The sequence below is a fragment of the Oncorhynchus nerka genome, linkage group LG14, assembly GCF_034236695.1.
Source record: "Oncorhynchus nerka isolate Pitt River linkage group LG14, Oner_Uvic_2.0, whole genome shotgun sequence".
In the NCBI taxonomy this organism is placed as follows: Eukaryota; Metazoa; Chordata; class Actinopteri; order Salmoniformes; family Salmonidae; genus Oncorhynchus; species Oncorhynchus nerka.
The window spans coordinates 47,121,943-47,143,034 of NC_088409.1; the positions used below are offsets into that span (position 1 = coordinate 47,121,943).

General features: G+C 41.6%; 2 protein-coding genes across 3 annotated transcripts; one reads left to right on the forward strand and one right to left on the reverse strand.

Annotated features, from left to right (window-relative positions):
* Positions 1-2,818: 2,818 nt before the first annotated feature.
* LOC115141236 (replication protein A 32 kDa subunit-like) lies at positions 2,819-11,067 on the forward strand. Its single transcript, XM_029679994.2, has 9 exons — positions 2,819-3,393; positions 3,891-3,988; positions 4,171-4,272; positions 4,444-4,557; positions 4,744-4,818; positions 7,731-7,850; positions 8,971-9,102; positions 9,438-9,532; positions 9,863-11,067. Exons 1-9 carry the CDS (start codon positions 3,381-3,383, stop codon positions 9,948-9,950), a joined length of 837 nt encoding a protein of 278 aa, XP_029535854.1. The 5' UTR covers positions 2,819-3,380; the 3' UTR covers positions 9,951-11,067.
* Positions 10,757-20,801, reverse strand: LOC115141234 (protein THEMIS2-like). Of its 2 annotated transcripts, none has more exons than XM_029679992.2 (6): positions 20,644-20,801; positions 14,222-14,362; positions 13,554-13,982; positions 12,042-13,288; positions 11,360-11,477; positions 10,757-11,132 (listed from the first exon to the last, which is right to left on the reverse strand). In XM_029679992.2, the coding sequence occupies exons 1-6, from the start codon at positions 20,747-20,749 to the stop codon at positions 11,032-11,034; spliced, it is 2,142 nt and encodes a 713-aa protein (XP_029535852.1). In that variant the 5' UTR covers positions 20,750-20,801; the 3' UTR covers positions 10,757-11,031. The 2 variants fall into 2 exon arrangements, with proteins under 2 accessions (XP_029535852.1, XP_029535851.1); XM_029679991.2 differs by having other exon boundaries at positions 10,757-11,135.
* Positions 20,802-21,092: the final 291 nt, after the last annotated feature.

Here is a 21,092-nt window from a genome sequence, read left to right on the forward strand (position 1 = left end):
TACCTCCCCCATTTTGACACATAACTCCCCATGTGAGTAATGTGTAAAAAAATATATAAAAAAACACTACTACTGGTCAAAATAAAATAATTTAAAACAACAAAATCGAATTAGAATCACTACCCTTAACTTCATAAAGAAAAATAATTGTACCCATACGGTCATAGGAAAAAGGCAACTCCCTCTCCTTCACATTGTTCAAATCACAAATATGGCTAAGAACTATAAACGTCATCATAATTGTCAATATTACAAATGACCTTCAAATCAGTATTACAAATTACCTTAAATTCATTATCCAAATGGATTTCCAGTTTCTTACTATATTATTGGGGCGGCAGGGTAGCCTAGTGGTTAGAGCGTTAGACTAGTAACCGAAAGGTTCAAATCCCCGAGCTGACCATCTGTCAGTTCCTTCTACAGAGATTACCCACACAGGATTTCAAACCCTGTCAATATGAACAGGGAAACCTATACCATTATCAAAATATTGCCTAATTAGTGGTCCCAGAACTGGGTGTTGTATCCACACTGGGATATAATCTGTTGCGATTACTATGGTATAGATTATTTTACATCTAACCAGGTGTGCAAAACTACCTACAGAGTACCCTTGTTGCCTGTTTAACTTTGTAACACGGTCCCAAAATCCTATTTTACCTTGTATTTTCTAAGTACCAGGAATATCAAAAACAGGCACAATTACACGCACGCCTCCAACTCTATCATCAAGTTTGCGGACGACACAACAGTGATAGGCTTGATTACCAACAACGACGAGACGGCCTACAGGGAGGAGGTGAGGGCCCTCGGAGTGTGGTGTCAGGAAAATAACCTCACACTCAACGTCAACAAAACTAAGGAGATGATTGTGGACTTCAGGAAACAGCAGAGGGAACACCCCCTATCCATATCGATGGAACAGTAGTGGAGAGGGAAGTAAGTTTTAAGTTCCTCGGCATACACATCACAGACAAACTGAATTGGTCCACCCACACAGACAGCATCGTGAAGAAACTGAAGAAATTCGGCTTGTCACCAAAAGCACTCACAAACTTCTACAGATGCACAATCGAGAGCATCCTGGCGGGCTGTATCACCGCCTGGTACGGCAAGTGCTCCGCCCACAACCGTAAGGCTCTCCAGAGGGTAGTGAGGTCTGCACAACGCGTCACCGGGGGCAAACTACCTGCCATCCAGGACACCTACACCACCCGATGTTACAGGAAGGCCATAAAAATCATCAAGGACAACAACCACCCGAGCCACTGCCTGTTCACCCCGCTATCATCCAGAAGGCGAGGTCAGTACAGGTGCATCAAAGCTGGGACCGAGAGACTGAAAAACAGCTTCTATCTCAAGGCCATCAGACTGTTAAACAGCCACCACTAACATTGAGTGGCTGCTGCCAACACACTGACTCAACTCCAGCCATTTTAATAATGGGAATTGATGGGAAATTATGTAAAATATATCACTAGCCACTTTAAACAATGCTACCTAATATAATGTTTACATACCCTACATTATTCATCTCATATGTAAACGTATATACTGTACTCTATATCATCTACTGCATTTTTATGTAATACATGTATCACTAGCCACTTTAACTATGCCACTTTGTTTACATACTGCTAAAGGACTTAAATGTTAAATGTAATACTCATCTCATATGTATATACTGTACTCGATACCATCTACTGTATTTTGCCTATGCTGCTCTGTACCATCACTCATTCATATATCTTTATGTACATATTCTTTATCCCCCTACACTTTGTGTATAAGACAGTAGTTTTGGAATTGTTAGTTAGATTACTTGTTGGTTATTACTGCATTGTCGGAACTAGAAGCACAAGCATTTCGCTACACTCGCATTAACATCTGCCAACCATGTGTATGTGACAAATACAATTTGATTTGATTTGGCTTCAAGGAAGTGGAACATGTCATGTGACAGACAAGGGATAAGGAAGGCGGAGAGCACGCTTGTTTGAAATTGAAAAGTGTTGCGGTAGCTTTTGATAAATATTACCATCAAGACGAAGCAGCTGCGTTATAAGTGGGATGTACTGTTGAGCGCCACATCCCGACGGGTTCGTGCTGATTGTACGGAGATTGTGACAGCCGGTTAAATGGGGTCCCTTGAGAAAGCAAGAACAAGATATGTCAGGAGAATAGCAGCATTATCATAAGGATAATAATTGAAATACGGAGGAGGAATGGAGGGGAAAAGAGAAGCAGATGAGGTCTAAGAGAGCGAGAGGGAGGAAGATGGTGAGCTTGAGTCAGTGAAAAATGTCTGGAAAAAGGGAGATGGTTTGCTACAGAAGAATGGTAGAATATGTAAGCAGAGTGAGCTGAAGACAGGAGGAGAAATGGAAGTGAATGAGGGCGAAGTATCGGAGGTAGTAGTGTGTGTAGGTGTGGTGAAGTTATTGGTGCCCTTGAGGCTTGCACTGAGGGTGAGGATAAATATGAGTCTGTGACAGTAGGAGTGAAGTTTTTGGAAAAAGTGGACACTTGCCTTTTGGCTGATCCATTTCTGGTTTCAGGGTGAGTGAAAACAGAATTGGGTACAGTGGAATCGGTGAGGGTAACCAGAAGTGGTCTTGTGATAATTGTTTGTGTTTCTGCTGGTCAGAGGGAGAAGGCACTCTGTGTTAAACGAATGGGGGCAAGAAATGTGAATCGTTTTGCTCTCAATTAAAGGGTGGTTACTGGGGTAGCTGTAAATGTGATAGTTGACCAATTAAAAGGGAAAGATTTCCCCCTCATTTTTCCTAACCTAAAACTCAGTATCCTAACCTGCTGCATAAGTTCTATCCTGCTTAGGGTGACACTTATTAAAATAGGTTTGATTTTGTGGAAATCCCACCCACCCAACACACACAGACAATGAAAGCGCTTACCATATTCGAAACTGACAGAACACTAAGCCAATCACAGCGCAACTAAAGAAGATTGCCTACGCTCTGTATATTCCTCGCTGCCCCTCCACCACAGAAAGCACTGAGCATTTTGGAGCTGCCTTACTCAAGAGGCAGAATGACGGGTCGCCACTGTTAATGCCCATGATTTTGGAATGAGATGTCATGCGAGCAGGTGTCTACATACTAATGTAGTGTATCTCTGGGTAAACTAGTGCGTCTAGCAATCTCGCATGTTCATTGGTTTTAGCTACCAAATCTAGTCAGAATCTCATTGGACAATAGATTTCGCGGCATTTCTGTAGGGCGCATGCGTTCTATACTGTCAACTTTCCAGCGCGCGGAATTGTTCAGGAAGGGGAATAGGTGTGAATACTTTTTACATGTTTTGTTGTCTTGCCACCTGTTTAAACATTATTTTATCATATAACGTAAGGTAACGGCACCATGTGGAACCAAGGTGAGTTTATCTTTGTAGCAATGGTTTATATGGCTGTCAAGAATAGCTTAAAAGTTGCCTAGTTGTAAATAACGTTAACTTGTTATTGTAGCCAGATCTCTTGAGCTCTGTTTTGTTGTGCAAAGTTTGTGCGTTGACTTTGTGCAAAGATAGCTAGTAGCTGACTTGACCTTATTTCTTCTGTAAACTAAAAGGCACCGAGCTTTTTTTCGTACAGTAACAGGAAACAACATTAGCAAACGTTAGCTAGGTAACTCTAACTAACCTTAGCTACTGTAGTTAACTTGTTACTATAGTGCTTTTGTCAGCTAACGTTAGCTATTTGGCTCACTAGGGTGTAGTCTCCAATCAGCTACCTAACGTTAGCTAGTAATGCAAGCTTGTTTCCATGGTTTTAGTCAGACAGTGAATTATTGCTGCAGTTGTCTCATTGACACAACCGTCGGTGATTGGCCTAGTTAAATATATATATTTTTAAAGACTGTCATTTCATGTAGGTGGATCATACGGTGAATCAAACATGGGTGGTGGATACACTCAGTCCCCGGGAGGATTCGCATCACCTGCTGCCTCCCAGGGAGGAGAGAAGAAAGGGGTCTGTATTTGTCATTCACCAACTCCATATATTACAAATTTAGCGAACAGCAAGTGGAAAAGGTCTGTCATCGTAATATTAGTAGCATAACGCACTATTGTGTCTGCCATTGTGTATTTTTTTTTGTAGGTTAAAGTTGGCTCTATGAATTACTCAGGCTTTCTGTGTATGTATGTTTACAGAGACAACGTGCCCAACATATTGTCCCCTGCACAGTGTCCCAGCTCATGTCTGCTGCCCAAGCAGAGGATGTCTTCAGAGTGGGAGAGGTAGAGGTTGCCCAGGTAACCCAAAATACATCTTAAATATGAGGATGGTGGCCATTTAGTTGGGGTTTGTGGTGTGTTGCGATACGGTGACTCAAAGACTGATTAGGATTTTAATCTTCCATGTACAAATGGAAATGTGAGGTGTGCCTTGGTATACTATGACAGTATTCTCTTTTTGTGTGCTAGGTTACCATTGTGGGCATCATCAGAACCACTGACAAATCCATGACCAACATCCAGTACAAAGTCGATGACATGACAGGGGCCCCTATGGACGTGAAGCAGTGGGTAGATACGGAGGTGAGTCTCATCAGGGCTGCTAAGTACTAGGATCAGGAAGGATATACACTACAGTCAACACTTGCGGTATAATTTCCAAATAATGTTCAATAAACATATTTTGTGACATCAGGCTACACTCAAATGAGAGTTCAACTGCTAACTCAACTCACCTATGGTTCTGTCCTGCTCTCTCCTCACTCATAGGATCCCAGTGTGGACAGCACTGTCATCCCCCCAGGCACTTACGTCAAGGTCTCTGGCAATTTGCGCTCCTTCCAGGTGAGGTCATCATCCCCACACAACTACATACCTTTATCTGTAGGTCATATCACAGCCATGACCACATCATTCTACACATTTATTTTTTGTTGTTTTTAAACAATGTGTAACCTGCAAATGTTTATTTTGCAGTTGAAGTCGGAAGTGTACATACACTTAGGTTGGAGTCATTAACTTCCCTAGGGTAGTGGGCAGCATTTGGAATTTTGGATGAAAAGCATGCCCAAATTAAACTGCCTTCTACTCAGGCCCAGAAGATAGGATATGCATATAATTGGTAGATTTGGATAGAAAACACTCAAGTTTCCAAAACTGTTAAAATGGTGTCTGTGAGTATAACCGAACTGATTTGGCAGGTGAAAACCTGAGAAAAATCAATTCAAAAATATTTTCTTTTTTTTTGTAGTTTTCTATTCAATGCCATTACAGTATGCATTGACTTAGGACTCAAATTGCAGTTCCTATGCCTTCCACTAGATGTCAACAACCGTTAGAAATTGTTTCAGGCTTGTATTCTGAAAAATGAGGGAGTAAGCTCATTTCATGCGCACGACCGAGAGAGTGCCTTTCTTGTTTACCTTTTAATTTGACGACGTTATTGTCCGGTTGAAATATTATCGATTATTTAGGCTAAAAACAACCTGAGGATTGATTATGAACATCGTTTGAAATGTTTCTACGAACTTTACGGATACTATTTGGATTTTTTTTTGCCTGTTGTGACTGCATTTGAGGATGTGGATTGATGAAGAAAACGCGCAAACAAAACAGAGGTTTTTGGATATAGAGAGACTATCGAACAAAAGGAACATGTATTGAATAAATGAATGTCTTCTGTGTGCAACCATATGAAGATCATCAAAGGTAAGTGATTCATTTTATCTCCATTTCTGACTTGTGTAACTCTTCTTCTTGGCTGGTTACTGTTTGTAATGATTTGTCTGCTGGGCAATGTTCTCAAATAATCGTAAGGTATGCTTTTGCCGTAAAGCATTTTTTAAATCTGACACCATGGTTGGATTCACAAGAAGTTCATCTTTAAACCTATGTTAAATAGTTGTATATTTTCTGAATTATTATGAGTATTTCTGTATTTGAATTTGGCGCTCTGCAATCTCACTGGATGTTGGCCAGGTGGGACACTAGCGTCCCACATACCATAGAGGTAAAAAAAAAAAAAATTAAACACTCCACAAATTTGTTGTTAACAAACTATAGTTTTGGCAAGTCGGTTAGGACATCTACTTTGTGCATGACACAAGTAATTTTTCCAACAACTGTTTAGACTGATTATTTCACTTATAATTCACTGTATCACAATTACAGTGGGTCAGAAGTTTACATACACTAAGTTGACTGTGCTTTAACCTCTAGCGACGAGCAATCCTGTATCCGGGAGCGTAATCCTAGCCTCAAGTGCATTACCATAACGCAACGTTTCCTATTCATGAAAATCGCAAATTAAATGAAATAAATATATTCAAACCCAAGTTTAGCCTTTTGTTAACAACACTGTCATCTCAGATTTTCAGAAGTACATTAGCTAAGTATGTGAAAGCTAAACCAATAATAAAAAAATACACTGAGTGTATAAAACATTATGAACACCTGCTCTTTCTACGACAGACTGACAAGCTATGATCCCATATTGATGTCACTTGTTAAATCCCCTTCGATCAGTGTAGATTAAGGGTAGGCGACAGGTTAAATAAGTATTTATTTACATTTACATTTACATTTAAGTCATTTAGCAGACTTACAAATTGGTGCATTCACCTTATGACATCCAGTGGAACAGCCACTTTACAATAGTGCATCTAAATCTTTTAAGGGGGGGGGGGGGGGTGAGAAGGATTACTTTATCCTATCCTAGGTATTCCTTAAAGAGGTGGGGTTTCAGGTGTCTCCGGAAGGTGGTGATTGACTCCGCTGTCCTGGCGTCGTGAGGGAGTTTGTTCCACCATTGGGGGGCCAGAGCAGCGAACAGTTTTGACTGGGCTGAGCGGGAACTGTACTTCCTCAGTGGTAGGGAGGCGAGCAGGCCAGAGGTGGACAGTTGACATGGATTGTGTATGTGTGCCATTCAAAGGGTGAATGTGCAAGATAATATTTAAGTACCTTTGAACGGGGTATGGTAGTAGGTGCCAGGAGCACCGGTTTGTGTCAAGAACTGAATTGGGGCTGTTCTGAAGGCAGAAGTGGTGGTGCAACTCAATATTAGGAAGGTGTTCTTAATGTTTTGTACACTCATCGTATAGCTAGCTCTCTCTCTGCTGCTGCTTAATTTAAGAATTTAATTTGTGCAAACTGATCAACTATTTTCTTTCTCGATCTTTGAGTCAACTATTCACCACAATTTATGCACTGCAGTGCTATCTAGCTGTAGCATATGGTTTCAGTACTAGATTCATTCTCTGTTCCTTTGATTGGATGGACAGCATGTCAGTTTATGCTGATAGCGCTTATAGGTTGGAGGATGTCCTCCGGAAGTCTTCATAATTATTTTGTTAGTCTATGGAAGGGTGTGAGAACCATGACCCTCCTAGGTTTTGTATTGAAGTCAATGTACCCAAAGGAGGAGGGAAAATAGCTTACCTCTGGCTACACCATGGTGCTACCCTAGAGGGTGCTGTTGAGTCTACTATAGCCCCTCATTGCAAAAGTTTTTTTTTTTTTATCAGTTATTTGTTGACATTAATATATTTAGTATAGTTTTATCTAAAATGTTTCACTTTATTTCTTTAATGCAATTCACTGAGTGGGATGGTCCTCCATTCTCTGAGGAGCCTTCACTGACCTGTGCAAATGCATTCATGTTAACTGAAAGTGTGCGTTGCACATTCAGTCCTGTGTGTCTCTCTGTGTCTGATGCACTGACTGTGGGTGTTTGTGTAACTTCCTGTCTTCGATAGAACCACAGGTCCATGGTAGCATTCAGCGTCCGGCCCCTTGACGACATGAACGAGATCACCTCCCACATGCTGGAGGTGGTGCAGGCACACGTGCTGCTCAGCAAACCACAGACGATTATGGTGAGAACTTCCTTCACACATGACAAAGAGCACCAGGGCCTAAAATTAACACCCGCCTCCTGCGGGTAGATTTTGGCATTGGTGGGTAAGATGCCTTCTTCACCAGCCATGTTGGCGGGTGGTCAGGGCTTCACACTTCAAGAGTTTCACTCACGTTTGTTAATAAGAAGTCAAGTATGATCATATTTATAGCTAAATAAATGCTGCAGTAGCTGTTTTCATAGTATTTCTGCCATTTGTTTCATAGTTGGTAAATTAATCGCACAAAGTCAAAACTACGTATCCTATAGCCTATCCCACCTCGAGCTGCCACACTGCCTGTCTAGGGGCTGTGCGTCCATGAAGAGCTGAGTGAAAGATTATTTTTTAGAAGAGCTGTGCACAGGCATAATGTTGGTCTAATTTACTTGACTTGGAAGTCTACTGATACTTTGTCCTTGTGTTTCTTGGCAATTTACATTTTGTTCGCAATCTAGGTATTTTTTTCTATATTTGAGTTTCAACTGCTAGGGAAGAGAAGACAATGCAGTTATTAGTCAGACTCTGAATCTCAGACACATGACTCTTGAGTCGTGTTACCGCGGTAACCTCCTGCCCTTAACGGGGCATGTGAACATCTGATTATTTTCGTTAACACTGGTCACAAAAATGTATATGAAATTAAACAATATACCACGTTACTTCTTACTAGTAATACATTGTTTTAGTAACATTACAAAGCTTGCTCATCTGTTTTTTGTTTTTGTTTTGTTGATGTAATTTTAGGGGGTGAAGAAATATTTTGACTGGTAAAAAATGTAGTGGCTGGTAGATTTTTAAATCTACCTGACACAGTGGCTGGTGGACCAAAAAGTACATTTTAGGCCCTGAAGAGCACCAATATGCCTGAATTTTGACTTTCCCACCTGTATAACAGTAGTCACAGAGCCGACGAGTTGGCCTTGGCCCATCTGCCACATATTTAAATGGAGATAAATGAATCATTAAACTTAGCTTTGAATAAGGCCATTCAACCTCAGTAATGCCACAATCAGCTCCTTGTGCTTTTTATGAATAAAGTTTTGTTTTGATTCTCTTCCTGCTTGCCACCACTCACACACAGTTCTGGTTACCTTTTTAGATGGGCGGAGGAGGGGGAATGAACACTAGCATGGTGCCCTTGTCGCGGCCGGGAATGGGTGGCAACATGGGAGGTGGATACTCGGGTGCCAACGACATGTCCGCTAACGGCCTGAGCCCAAGCCAGAACCAGGTGAGTCTGCAATGGACTAAAGAATATGGCTGGGCACATTAAATAGTTGGTAGAATAAACAATAGGTAGCCTAAACGCACCGACCATACCAATTGGAAAGTAAACCCGCACCTGTTACCAGGTGAAAGGAGAAAAAAGTGTACTTTATTTAAAAAATCTAGCACATTGGTCTAATGATTACAAAATGAATTGGGCCTCATCAGTTTTTATAAAACATGCCTCACTGCCATCTGTAGGACTGGCATAACAATTGGGAACTTTTCAAGAGTCGTTCTACATGTGATTGGCACAATATTCTATATGAATGGTTTTTGTTATGCTCTTGTCCTCATAAGGTGCTGAGCTTGATAAGGAGCTGTCCAGACGCGCAGGGTGTCAGCACACAGGACTTGAAGCAGAGACTCAGCGGCATGAGCTTGGCTGTCATCAAGTAAGACATTCCCTTCCCTCCATCCTCAAATCAGTTTCTGAAGTTCTTGATATGCTTGAATGTGTCCTGTTGGACCACAACAGTGGTCGTGTTCTGCAGGGCACAACTTTGGCCGGCTTTCAGATAAAAATATTTTATAGAAAAAAACATGTATTTCTGGGATGTAGAATAAGTCATATTGGCTTTATTCATTGTATTTCTATCTGCAACGTTCAACATTTGCCTACTGAACGTGGCCCAGTGCACTCTCATGTGCAAGGCACAAGAGTAGACTGCATAATTAAGCATGCTGCATTGGCACCTATCTTACTGTCCTTTGTCTAATCATAGGCATGCAGTGGAGTTCCTCAGCAACGAAGGACACATCTTCTCCACCATCGACGAGGATCACTTCAAGTCTACAGACAATGACGACTAAAGCATCTCTCCATTCCCTGTTAGCACTAAGAACATGATCATAGTCTTGGGTCCATTCTCAACACACTGTGCGCCATGAGCGGACGATTGTATTTAAGAATAACGCCCAAAGTCCTCTTAGAATTTTAAGATCTCAACACTGAAAATAGAACCTGTAGTCATTCATGGAAGCATGATTCATACTGAGGATCATCATGGGATGTCTATATAATCCTGAGGGTTTCTGCAAAATTAGGCCTTGGTTTGACTGACATGGTGGCCAGTGTTCACATATCCTGTTTCAACTTCCGTTAATGATATTACAGTACGAGTGGGTGCATCATAGGCCAATGGTTGTTCTCACAATGAATGCAATCTGTGACTACCAGTTCCTCAATCATTGGTCTTGATAGTTGTTTAAAAATAGTGAACAGAATGCAAAACTTTGCCTTTCAGATTCTCATGTCTCTATGTTTTGTTTTTGTCTCTAGTAAACATATATTTTCAGAAAAATGTGTAATTTGTTCTCAATATATTACTATTTTATATAGTCAATTGGAAAGTATCTCTTACAATGTATGTAACCTTAGAATGCAGAAGTATAATATCATGCAGTATCAATACCCAAAGCAGTGATTCATATGCACCAGTAAAGCTTTGTGTTGCGCAAGAAGATCCCCACTGTTATCACTCCGGCTTTCTTATATTTACCTCCACTCTTAACAGTAAGGTCACTGACGCTGCCAGAATAGCATCATTGAGTTTTAAAATAAGGGGACATTTTAAGTTACAAAATACATGGCTAAATTATTAAATGTAACAACCATGAACACCAATAGGCTTTTATTATGATAAGCATTTGGGATAATTGGTTGGCAAATGTGTCTTGTGACTGTAGCAATGTAGAAAATGAAAACCAAGTAACAAAATATGGGTACAATAAGACATGTATCCTGTTTTGCACAGTCCCATCTCAAAGTATTCACGGTTACAGTGGCTGGCTATCAGTGCGTAGTTCTGACATTGTTTTGCACCCTATAGTCTAGTCTATTTTATGCAATGAGACTTTAGTTAGCCTTTTAATAGTTATTCCTCTGGCTAGTTCAGTAAAATAAAAAATTGTCCTGTGCTCTTCTCAACTTGTCGTCCACTTGCTCATAATCATGGTCACTGTCCACATCTGCTTGAACTTCATATTTCGCCGCTGCTGAAAGACAAGTTAATTTTAGGCTTACCGAACAATTGAGGTTTTGTGTGAAGTTGTCACCCAGTGCAAAAACATTTACCTAACAGAGAACTACAGATAACAGTAAAATGTTGTATAAAAATATGCACCAAATTCAGAAACGATGAATGGGGTAATTTTTGCCGTTGACTTTTACTTCCCTGATGAAATAGCTCAAGTCATTTCCAATGTAAGACATACTGTACCTTTATTGTTGGGCTTGTGACTTATAGACTTGATGTAAGTGTTTGGCTGAGCCTTGCCTGACTTGACATCGGTCATAGGTTTTCTTGGATTCAGCGGAGGGGCATCATCCTTGAAATCCTTCACGACAACAGGAAAATGAAACTACCGTTATTCTAGGAAGTGTACATACTATGTTGAAAAAACAGGAACCACATATTTGCATGGTGCGAAGAGTCTGCATCAGCAAACATTTTCACATAACTGATGAGACTACTGTAACATATGTGTGAATGTTCTAATATTTTTTCTTTAACTAGGCAATACAATACATTGATTGAGCAACCCAAGACCCTATTATATGAGACAGCATTTTAGTCCTAGTCAAATCAAGTCACAATGTATTCAAATTATTAAAAGTATTTCACAATATCTCAACATACTTTACAGAGAACATTTTTAGGTTAAAACAGAAACATCAGACATAGAAACAGTACAGTGCCACATTTTTGTTTGACAATTTCACAGCTAAGACAAGGGATGTGGGGCTGCAAGGCAGAGTACAAGGGCAATACATGAGATGCAAGACAGTAGGCAGGACATGTAGGACAGTAAACAAGTCCAGCAAGACAGGAGTGACAACAGGAGATGAGCAGTGCTATATCCTGCCTAGAAAGTACATGAGGTCTGAAAGGAAGAGCTTACCGGAGGCAGAGGAGCAGCGGGCCTTTGAGTCTTTTTGCTATCAAGACTTAGATCACTCAACAGGGAAAGGGTGCCGCTTTTGGGTGGAAGACAGGGGGCATCTGGGTGTGAGGGTGAAGGGGTTGCCTTGGAAGACTTTGAGCCTGACAATGGCTTTGAGCCTGACAATGGCTTTGAGCCTGACGGTGGATTTGATCTTGATGATGGCTTCGGCTTTGGTGGACGTGGTGGTGGGGGCTCATCTGATGCGGTGAGCTTTCGAAATTCGTGATAGAATGAGTCTGTCACCTCTGTAACTGTCTCCAGGTGATATTCTTGGGTCAAAGGCAAGGGGTCGTTAGTAAAAGACAAAGACATGTTAAGCCAGTCTGTGGGTATCTCAAAGCACCTCTCTGGCTTTCCTGGAAGGCTGGCCTGGACCATGGGCTGTATAGTGGCCTCCTGCAGCCTCAGGGATGAGAACCCCACCAGAGGATCTTTCTCCAGCTCTGCGTCACCGCTCACCACCTTAACGTCCAGTGGCAGAGCAAAGGCCTTGCACAAGTCCTTCAGGCTGTACTTCTTATTGTCCGTGAGCTTCTCCACAAAGTGGCTCTGCATGTACATGGGCAAATGGACCACCTCACTCTCCTCCTTCTCCTCTTCATCCTCCTCCTCGTCATCGTCCACTTCTTGGAGACGTCTACATACAAGGACCTCCACGGTCTGGTTATTCTTCTCCTCCTGGCTGGTTCCTCCTCCGGGCAGCTTCACCTTCTCGCAGCGCAGCACCTCCAGCTGCTCGCCCACACTGAGTGCCAGAAGCCCCTCCTCCTCCAGCTCCTCACTGTGCCGCGTCACCCTGACCGTGAGAAACGGCGCTTGGGTCGAGGCGGCGTACAGCTCGTACACCGACTCGAACTCCCGCGGCCTCCGTCGCAGCCGTCCCCCGTAGCTCTGCGACATTAGGAAGTACTGGCGGGCCTTGCGCCCCTTGAGACCCGAAGCCAGAACCATGGCTGAGGAACCACGCTTGTGAAGGACTAGAGGATGGCCCTTGTGTAGCTCAGCCAGCCAGGTACAACGGAACAGAGGCTGGCCCTCATGGTGCTCCAGTATTTCAGCCATTGTGGGGAAGGCCTCGTCTGGCTGTGCAAAGACCTCGAGCAGAGTGAGCGGGGTCACAAATGTCAAGTCTTGGGATTCCGTCGTCACGTCGACCACATCCACCTCCAAGCTGGAGGGGAACTTGACTATGTTCTTCCTCACTGTGAGAAAATTTGAGAAATTATGTTTAAAGGGTGAAGATCCATACAGTAAAGTACTAAACTTGATGTTGAGCAGAATAAAAAAAAACTAAGCTGTATGTTCAAATTGCACAATCTTGTGCAGGCTACAGTTTGCCAATAGCTTTGATGATGTGCTCCTCAGGCAACACTTCTCTCAGTTCTAGATTCTAGCATGATATCGCAATGTTTTTTCATTGGCTAAGGAAGTATGCCATTGGTTGACTCAGAACCAGCTTCTACTCACAGTGCATGATGGCCTGGACCTGGTATATGGGGCTGAAGACTAGCGATGACCCGTGCTTGGTCTTCTTGCTGAAGCAAAAGCGCCGGCTGCAGAGGTGGGGCGAGGACATGATCTCCTGGAGGGTGTAGGTCTGGTCACTCTCACACTCATAGAACTCCCCACGGCAGGAGAAGGGGATTAGCACGTCAGCCGAAGCCCCCTGCTGGCCTCTGAGTTGACAGCGGACGCAGCTCTCCTCACCCCCGTCCTGCTGCTCGATGTGTAGCATGGTCACGGCCATCCCAGTGCCGAGGGTGAAATTCTGTAAGGTCAGCTCACATCGGCTGGTGAAGGTGAAGGGAAAGCAGGTGTCCAGGCCTACAGGCCTCTGACTCACCATCTCCTCCACTGTGCTGTATGGCATCTCCTCTGGAAGCAGCTTGAACAGATCTGAGCGGGAGAGTCCACAATGAGGCCATTAATAACACAGCATTGATCAAGTGATTTTATTCAAATGAATTAAACATATTACCATGGTTAATAAAGAATAAGGGGGGCTCACATACATAGAATTACTAGAACTGCCCTTCTTGGTCAAGTCAATCATCTGTGCTAGGTGGACCGGAGGCATTTCTTTTTCTCTTTCTAGGCCTGGCTAAAGCGCATTTGTTGAAAACCGTAAGCCTCACCTGCATGGTTGATGGGCAGCTCAAACTTATCATTGTTGCTGGTGTCCTCACAGCTGACAGACAGGAGCTCGATGTCGATAACCTTCACCAGGTCCCCCGTGGACAGGCACACCTCGCTTCCCGACAGCTCATAAACAGAGCCTATAAAGCATCAACGCACCACAATTTCAGGTCTGATGACAGTGCAATATTTGCAGCAACATGCACATGCTGTACTGGGTTGATTTTTAAAATGTTTTTATCGCAGTTGTTTACTCAAGAATACTCTACCGTTACAAAGCATGCCTGAACTGATATAAATAGATATACAGTACACAGTACTAACTTATCTGTTCCAGGAACATCACTCATGAGGCTTTGCTACTTTCATTTTCCCTCCATTTCCTTATTTGGAATTAAATAGCTTTTTCTTGTGGGTTGCAGGTCATTTATTTGATACATTGTCTCAATATCAACCTGGTTGTAGGTTGTCTACTGACTGACCATCCATCCATATAACCAAGCATATTATTATCTATAAACCTTTAAACATGTGATATTACATATAGTCCTCTACGTATTTATTTAGAAAGTGAAGCAAAAACATTTAATTTCGCTCTATACTCCAGCATTTTGGATTTGAGATCAACTGTTTCACGAGGCGACAGTACAGAATGTCACCTATTATTTGAGGGTATATATACACATCTGTTTACTGTTTTACTATTTAGAAATGAAAGCACTTTATATATCTTCTCCCATTTGAAGGTGTCATCAGTATTTGGACAAATTCACTTATGTGAGTATTAAAGTAGTCAAAAATGTGTATTTTGCTCCCACATTCCTAGCATGCAATGACTACATCAAGCTTGTGACTCTACAAACTTGTTGGATGCATTTACGTTTGTTTTGGTTTTGTTTTAGATTATGTCGTGCCCAATTAGAAATCAAATCCAAGTTTAAATTGGTCGCCTACAGTTTTGCAGATGTTATTGCAGGTGCAGTGAAATGCTTATGTGTCACGGATTCCCCCGGTACTGCTCATTCAGTTCACCAGCTCCGTCTCACTGAACTGGATCATTACCACCAACCCCGGACTGTCTTGTCTCATTATGCACACCTGGTTCCCATTCCCTCTGATTAGTATGTGTATATATGTGCCCTCTGTTCCTCATTGTCCTTGTTGATTATTGTTCCATGTCCGTTGGTTTTGTGAGTACATGTGCTCGGTTGTATCGGCTTGCGCGTTACGGTGTTAGTATGCATTTGTTAATACCGGTCTCGTCCCGTGTATTTGTATTACGGGTCTCGTCCAGTGTATTTATTAGAGGTTTACACCTCGCTCTTTGTTTATAGCCCTGTGTTGTGTGTGTGTGTTTGTTTTGTGCTTCGTCCCAGTCATGTTCATGAGGTACGCATTTTTGTGTAGAGAAAAAAAAAAACTATTTCGGATTCCTGCGCTTGTCTCCTATTATTATACAACGTGCCATTATGTTTCTAGCACCAACAGTGCAGCAATATCTAGAAATACAATAACAATACGCACAATACCCAAAAGTCTTAATTCGTTTTTTTTTTTAAATACGCCAGAGTCCGGAATATAAATATGTAAATGAGGGGGGATATAGACAGTATGAATAGAAAAGGTGTGAATGGTAAATAATGTATTATCACTTTTTGTAATTAAGAATGTTTCTGAACACGTCTACATTCATGTGGATGCCAACATGATTATGGATAATCGTGAATAATGAGTGAGAAAGTTAGCGGCACAAAGATCATATGCTCAAGACATGGGTATCCTAACTGTGGTCTTGCCATACTGGGAGACTTCAATAGATTGGCTTACCCAAGTTGTGCAGGATAATAGGATTAGATTTGTAGAGTGAATTTCACTTACAGATTTAACTCACAAAGTTCTTTACATTGAGAGCAACCATTAAAATAAAGCAGACAACAAGGACAAAACCACAGAACTCAAACTAACGTATATGACCAAGACACCAACCAGACCGATCATATTTGGCGAAAGACCGTTTGAAGAAGTGATTCTTGAGCTCAGACTTAAAGGCAGTTGTGGTCTGGGGCATGCAGAGGTGGGGGCTTCTTCCAGAGCTGGGGGACAACAGAATGCTTAGTCAGCCATTGTTTTTGAGCATGTCTTTGGGACTGCAAGAATTATTTGATCATTTGATCAACTGACTTGCCTAGTTAAATTAAGGTTAGATTTAAAATAGTACAAAAATGTTTTGACCATGAAGACTGTTTCAGGCTGAGGAGTTCACTGAGGTATTGGGGACCAGAGGCATTGAAGGTACCAGAGGTGATGCAATACTGGACCTAAGCATTAGACATGAACCAACTTTGCTATAAACCATCTATCCTACCAGCCATTGGCCTCAGTGATCATCAGGCAGTCCTATGGTCTTGAAAAGCCCAACAAACCAGAAGTGAGAGCATCGCCCTATCTGACAATCTAACCTGGACAGTTTTGGAAAGTGGATCACAAACCACTCCTGGCAAGAAGTATACAATGCCCCTGATGCTACATCCAAGACTGCTGCGTGTAATGACCACTTCTCTGTCCAAACTGTGAAAATGCACCCTACTGACAGACCCTGGATGACAGCAGAGGAGACTGGTATGAGGAGGTATAGGAGGATAGGCTCAATGTAAAGTCTGGAACAGAATATATGGAGTCAAACACGTATAGAAACCATGTTTGACTCCGTTACGTTTATTCCAAACCATTACAATGAGCCCGTCCTCCTATAGCTCCTCCCACCAGCCTCCTCTGAAAATGTATATTCCTGCCCATGATCAAAACAACAAAGTAGGAATAACAAATGAAACTAACAACTGGTTCTCTCAGGTCAGCCAATCACTAACTTCTCTGGACACAACAGCCATCCCAGCCTTCTTACGTTCCCTGCAGCCTCTCCCTGAAATCCAACCCGGGAGGTGTATGACAAGCTGCGTGTGATCAAAAACAACAAAGCCCCTGGCCCCTATGGTGTGCCACAGCAGATCCTATGAGAATTTGCCTGCGAGTTGAGTCAACTCATCATTTCAGCGAGGTGAATTCCCTTCCCAGTGGAATGAAGCCACAGTCGTGCTCATCCCTAAGACCCCCCCGAAAGCCAACCAGCTATGGCCTATATCCCTGACACCACAACTATCAAACAATTCCTGTGAGCTTCACTGCCAGCTGGATGAAGGAAGACCTAAAACCCAACATAGACCCCAGACAGTTTGGAAGCAGACCCGAAAGAAAGATCATCGACTTACGCTCTCGTTAGCCTTTTGGACTATACAAACAGTCATACATCCCATCCACCATAACCACCCTCATCACCACTTCTCCAAGGCCTTTGACAAAATCAGCTACACCATCGCCATTGAACGCCTGATCCAACTGGATGTCAGACCTGCCCTCACAGCATGGCTCTGCAGTTTTGTGACCGGATGTAAAACAACACTCAGACTGGCAGGAGCTGAAGGGAGGTGAGGCTCAAGGAACTCCTCTGGGTCCTCTCATCTTCCTTGCAGTCATTGACGGTGCAGCCCGGGATGTTGACAGTAGGTGGAAGTACATTGATGATTTCAGTCTGGCCCACACAAGCACAATGGGAAAAATCTGAACACCACAGCAGGCCCTGGACAACTTTGACTCATGGGTTCAGGCAAGCAAAATGTTACTGAACCCTGCCAAGTGTAAGGTCCTATCAGTGACCCTCACTAGAAACCCACCTGTCTCATGCTCTCCAGATCGAGGGGCAGGGCTGCGTAAGAGCTCAAAGTGTCTAATAGTGTGAAGATTCTAGGGTTAATGGTACAGACGGATTCACAATGGGGTGAGCAGGTTGTTCGTTTTTTTCAATCGCTGTGGTGAAATTTTCACAAGTATGTGGTACATTTTCACAATGCTTAGTACAAAACTCAAAACAGATAATCAAAAAGGCAGTTGTTCTAAAACTCAAAGCACATTTCCAAATGACTGAGTACAACACAAAATCATAAGTCACTTTTTCACAAAAATGAAATCAGTGTTTCATCTAGAAATACATGTTTACATTAAGTACTTGCCTTTCACAATACAATGCTCACATTACTTTTAATATGATAGTCTTCTTATTTGTTAAAATACCTTTTACTATTACTTAATCCAACTGCTCTTATTCGATAATCACCTAATCTTTTGGTAAACCTATAGATTTTAAACTGGTTTGTTTACTATATATAGATTTGGAGAACTACAGAATTAGAATGTATGTTTGTAAAATATATACATATAAAGTATGATATACACTGAGTGTACAAAACATTAAGGACACCTACTCTTTCCATGATATAGACTGACCTGGTGAATCCAAGTGAAAGCGATGATCCCTTATTGATGTCACTTGTTAAATCCACTTCAATCAGTGTAGGTGTAGGGGAGGAGACAGGTTAAAGAAGGATTTTTAAGCCTTGAGACAATTGAGACATGGATTGTGTATGTGTGCCATTCAGAGGTTGAATGGGCAAGACAAAATATTTAAATGCCTTTAAACGGGGTATGGTCGTAGATGCCAGGCGCACTGGTTTGTGTCAAGAACTGCAATGTTGCTGGGTTTTTCACACTCAACAGTTTCCCATGTGTATCAAGAATGGTCTGAGGACAGACGCTACGCGCTTCAACACTGGGCGGTCCCGTTCTGTGAGCTTGTATGGCCTACCACTTCGCAGCTGAGGCAAAGTTGCTCCTACACGTTTCCACTTCACAATGGCAGCACTGACAGTTGACCAGGGAAGCTCTAGCAGAGCAGAAATTTGAGGAACTGACTTGTTAGAAAGGTGCCATCCTATGATGGTGCCACATTGAATGTCACTGAGCTCTTCAGTAAGGCCATTCTACTGCCAATGTTTGTCTATGGCGATTACATGGCTGTGTGCTCAATTTTATACACCTGAAAGCAACGGTGTGGCTGAAATAGCCGAATCCACTCATTTGAAGGTAACTAATTTGAAGATATAGTGTATCTTGCATTTTTTGCCATTGGATCAACTGGTTGTTAAAACAACTAAATTGAAAATATTTCATTATGTTGTATTTTGGTGATTAAACCAATATTTTCAGTCAACTTATATTTTAGATTAATGGTTGTGTGGTGAAAGATGTTTCCAAACTAAATGAATGCACAATGAAAGGTTTTGAATATAAGACTGACTGCGTTAGAAGTGTTAACAGTTTGGAGTTTTGTACTAAGAGTTTTGAAAATTCACCACAAAATTCACCACATTTCCCAAAAGGAAAATAGCAAAACAAAGCGATTGAAAATAACTGTTAAACTCAATGTTTTATTTTAGCAAAGTTGGAAGATAATGTTTGTAAGAAGGCCTTTGTAGGCCAAAATGTTATCTTTTAACTTAAATAAACATAGCATTTTTAATGGTTAGCTTTTCCTATCTAAGATTATAATTTTTTTTGGGTTGCACCTCAACAAGCGCTCTCCACTTCTTTTCACATCAGTCTAGACGTATGTCAGGCTTGGATTCGCAATACCAAAAGGTGTTTCCACAATGTACATGAACAACGAAGGCATTTACTGCAATGTCGATGAGAACCTATGGCCAAATGCTCAAGACAGGCTTGATGCAAATTAGTGCCTGCTAAACGTTATTTTTCTTTCATTCATTTAACTGATTTCATTTTAATAGAGTACACCTATGTGGTAATGATATCTGAACAATACATTTACTTTTTGCGCCAATGATTATTACTGTAAAATATGTCTTAAATTATCAACCTTTGATGGTATAGAAATGATGAAAATAATGAAACCGGTGAGTCTAGCTTTTTGTTGGAGGGGATATTTATGCCACTAACTTTCTCACTCATTATTAACGATTCATTCATGATTATCCATAATCATGGTAGCATCCGCATGAATATAGAAGTGTTCAGAAACGTTTTATTTACAATAAAAGTGACTCCAAAATGACACATTATTTACCATTCATTTCTATTGGGCGCAAAATAATCTGAAACACAACCAAAGCAAACTGCAAATGCATCCAACATGTTTGTAGAGTCATGGGTGCTAGGACTATGTGACCGAACACTACACTTTGACTACTTTAATACACGTATAATTACATTTGTCCAAATAGATGACACCTTCAAATGTGGGGACTAGATACTGTCATTTCTAAACGGTAAAACAGATATGTATATGAAAGTACCCTCAGTTGTAAATAAGATATTCTGTACTGTTGCCTAATTATGAGACTTTGTTCTACTTCTGTTTGTGTATGTCAGAATTCAGAATTGATTCTTTAAAAAACTGCCACTGACTGTTAATCAGTAAGTTCTACTCTGCCTGTCTGTCTCATTTCTGGCAATGTAAAAACTGGTTTGCCCATACATGGAGTTTATGAAAGAAAGTATGAAAACGTCTTACCTTGAAAGTATACCCCAGAGCAAACCTGCAGAATCCGTGGCAGACATGTTTTATCCACGGATGCAATTAATTCTTGCAGGGACATAACTGTTTCAGTGCCTGCCATCACTGCAGTGCTGCCTCGATGTTGTGCTGTCAAGGCTCAACTGTGGTTCCAAGAGAGGTGCCACTGATCTAACAATCAAAAGCAACAATTGTATGAGGAAGTAGGCAACCAGATATTTTCAAGTAAAGTTAACCCCTACCCTGTGACACTAGCTTGTGTTGCCAATAAAGATATGTGAACTGGGCTTTTACTTATTTATTGTTTGCTTATTTTATGCAGCAATTAACATTTTATTATTGGCCTACAATCAAAAAAGGAAGGTACAACTCACCATGTTTCCTATTAAAGAATGATGGATCCTAGCAGTACAGTATTGCATTGTGGATTTTTAAAATTATATTCA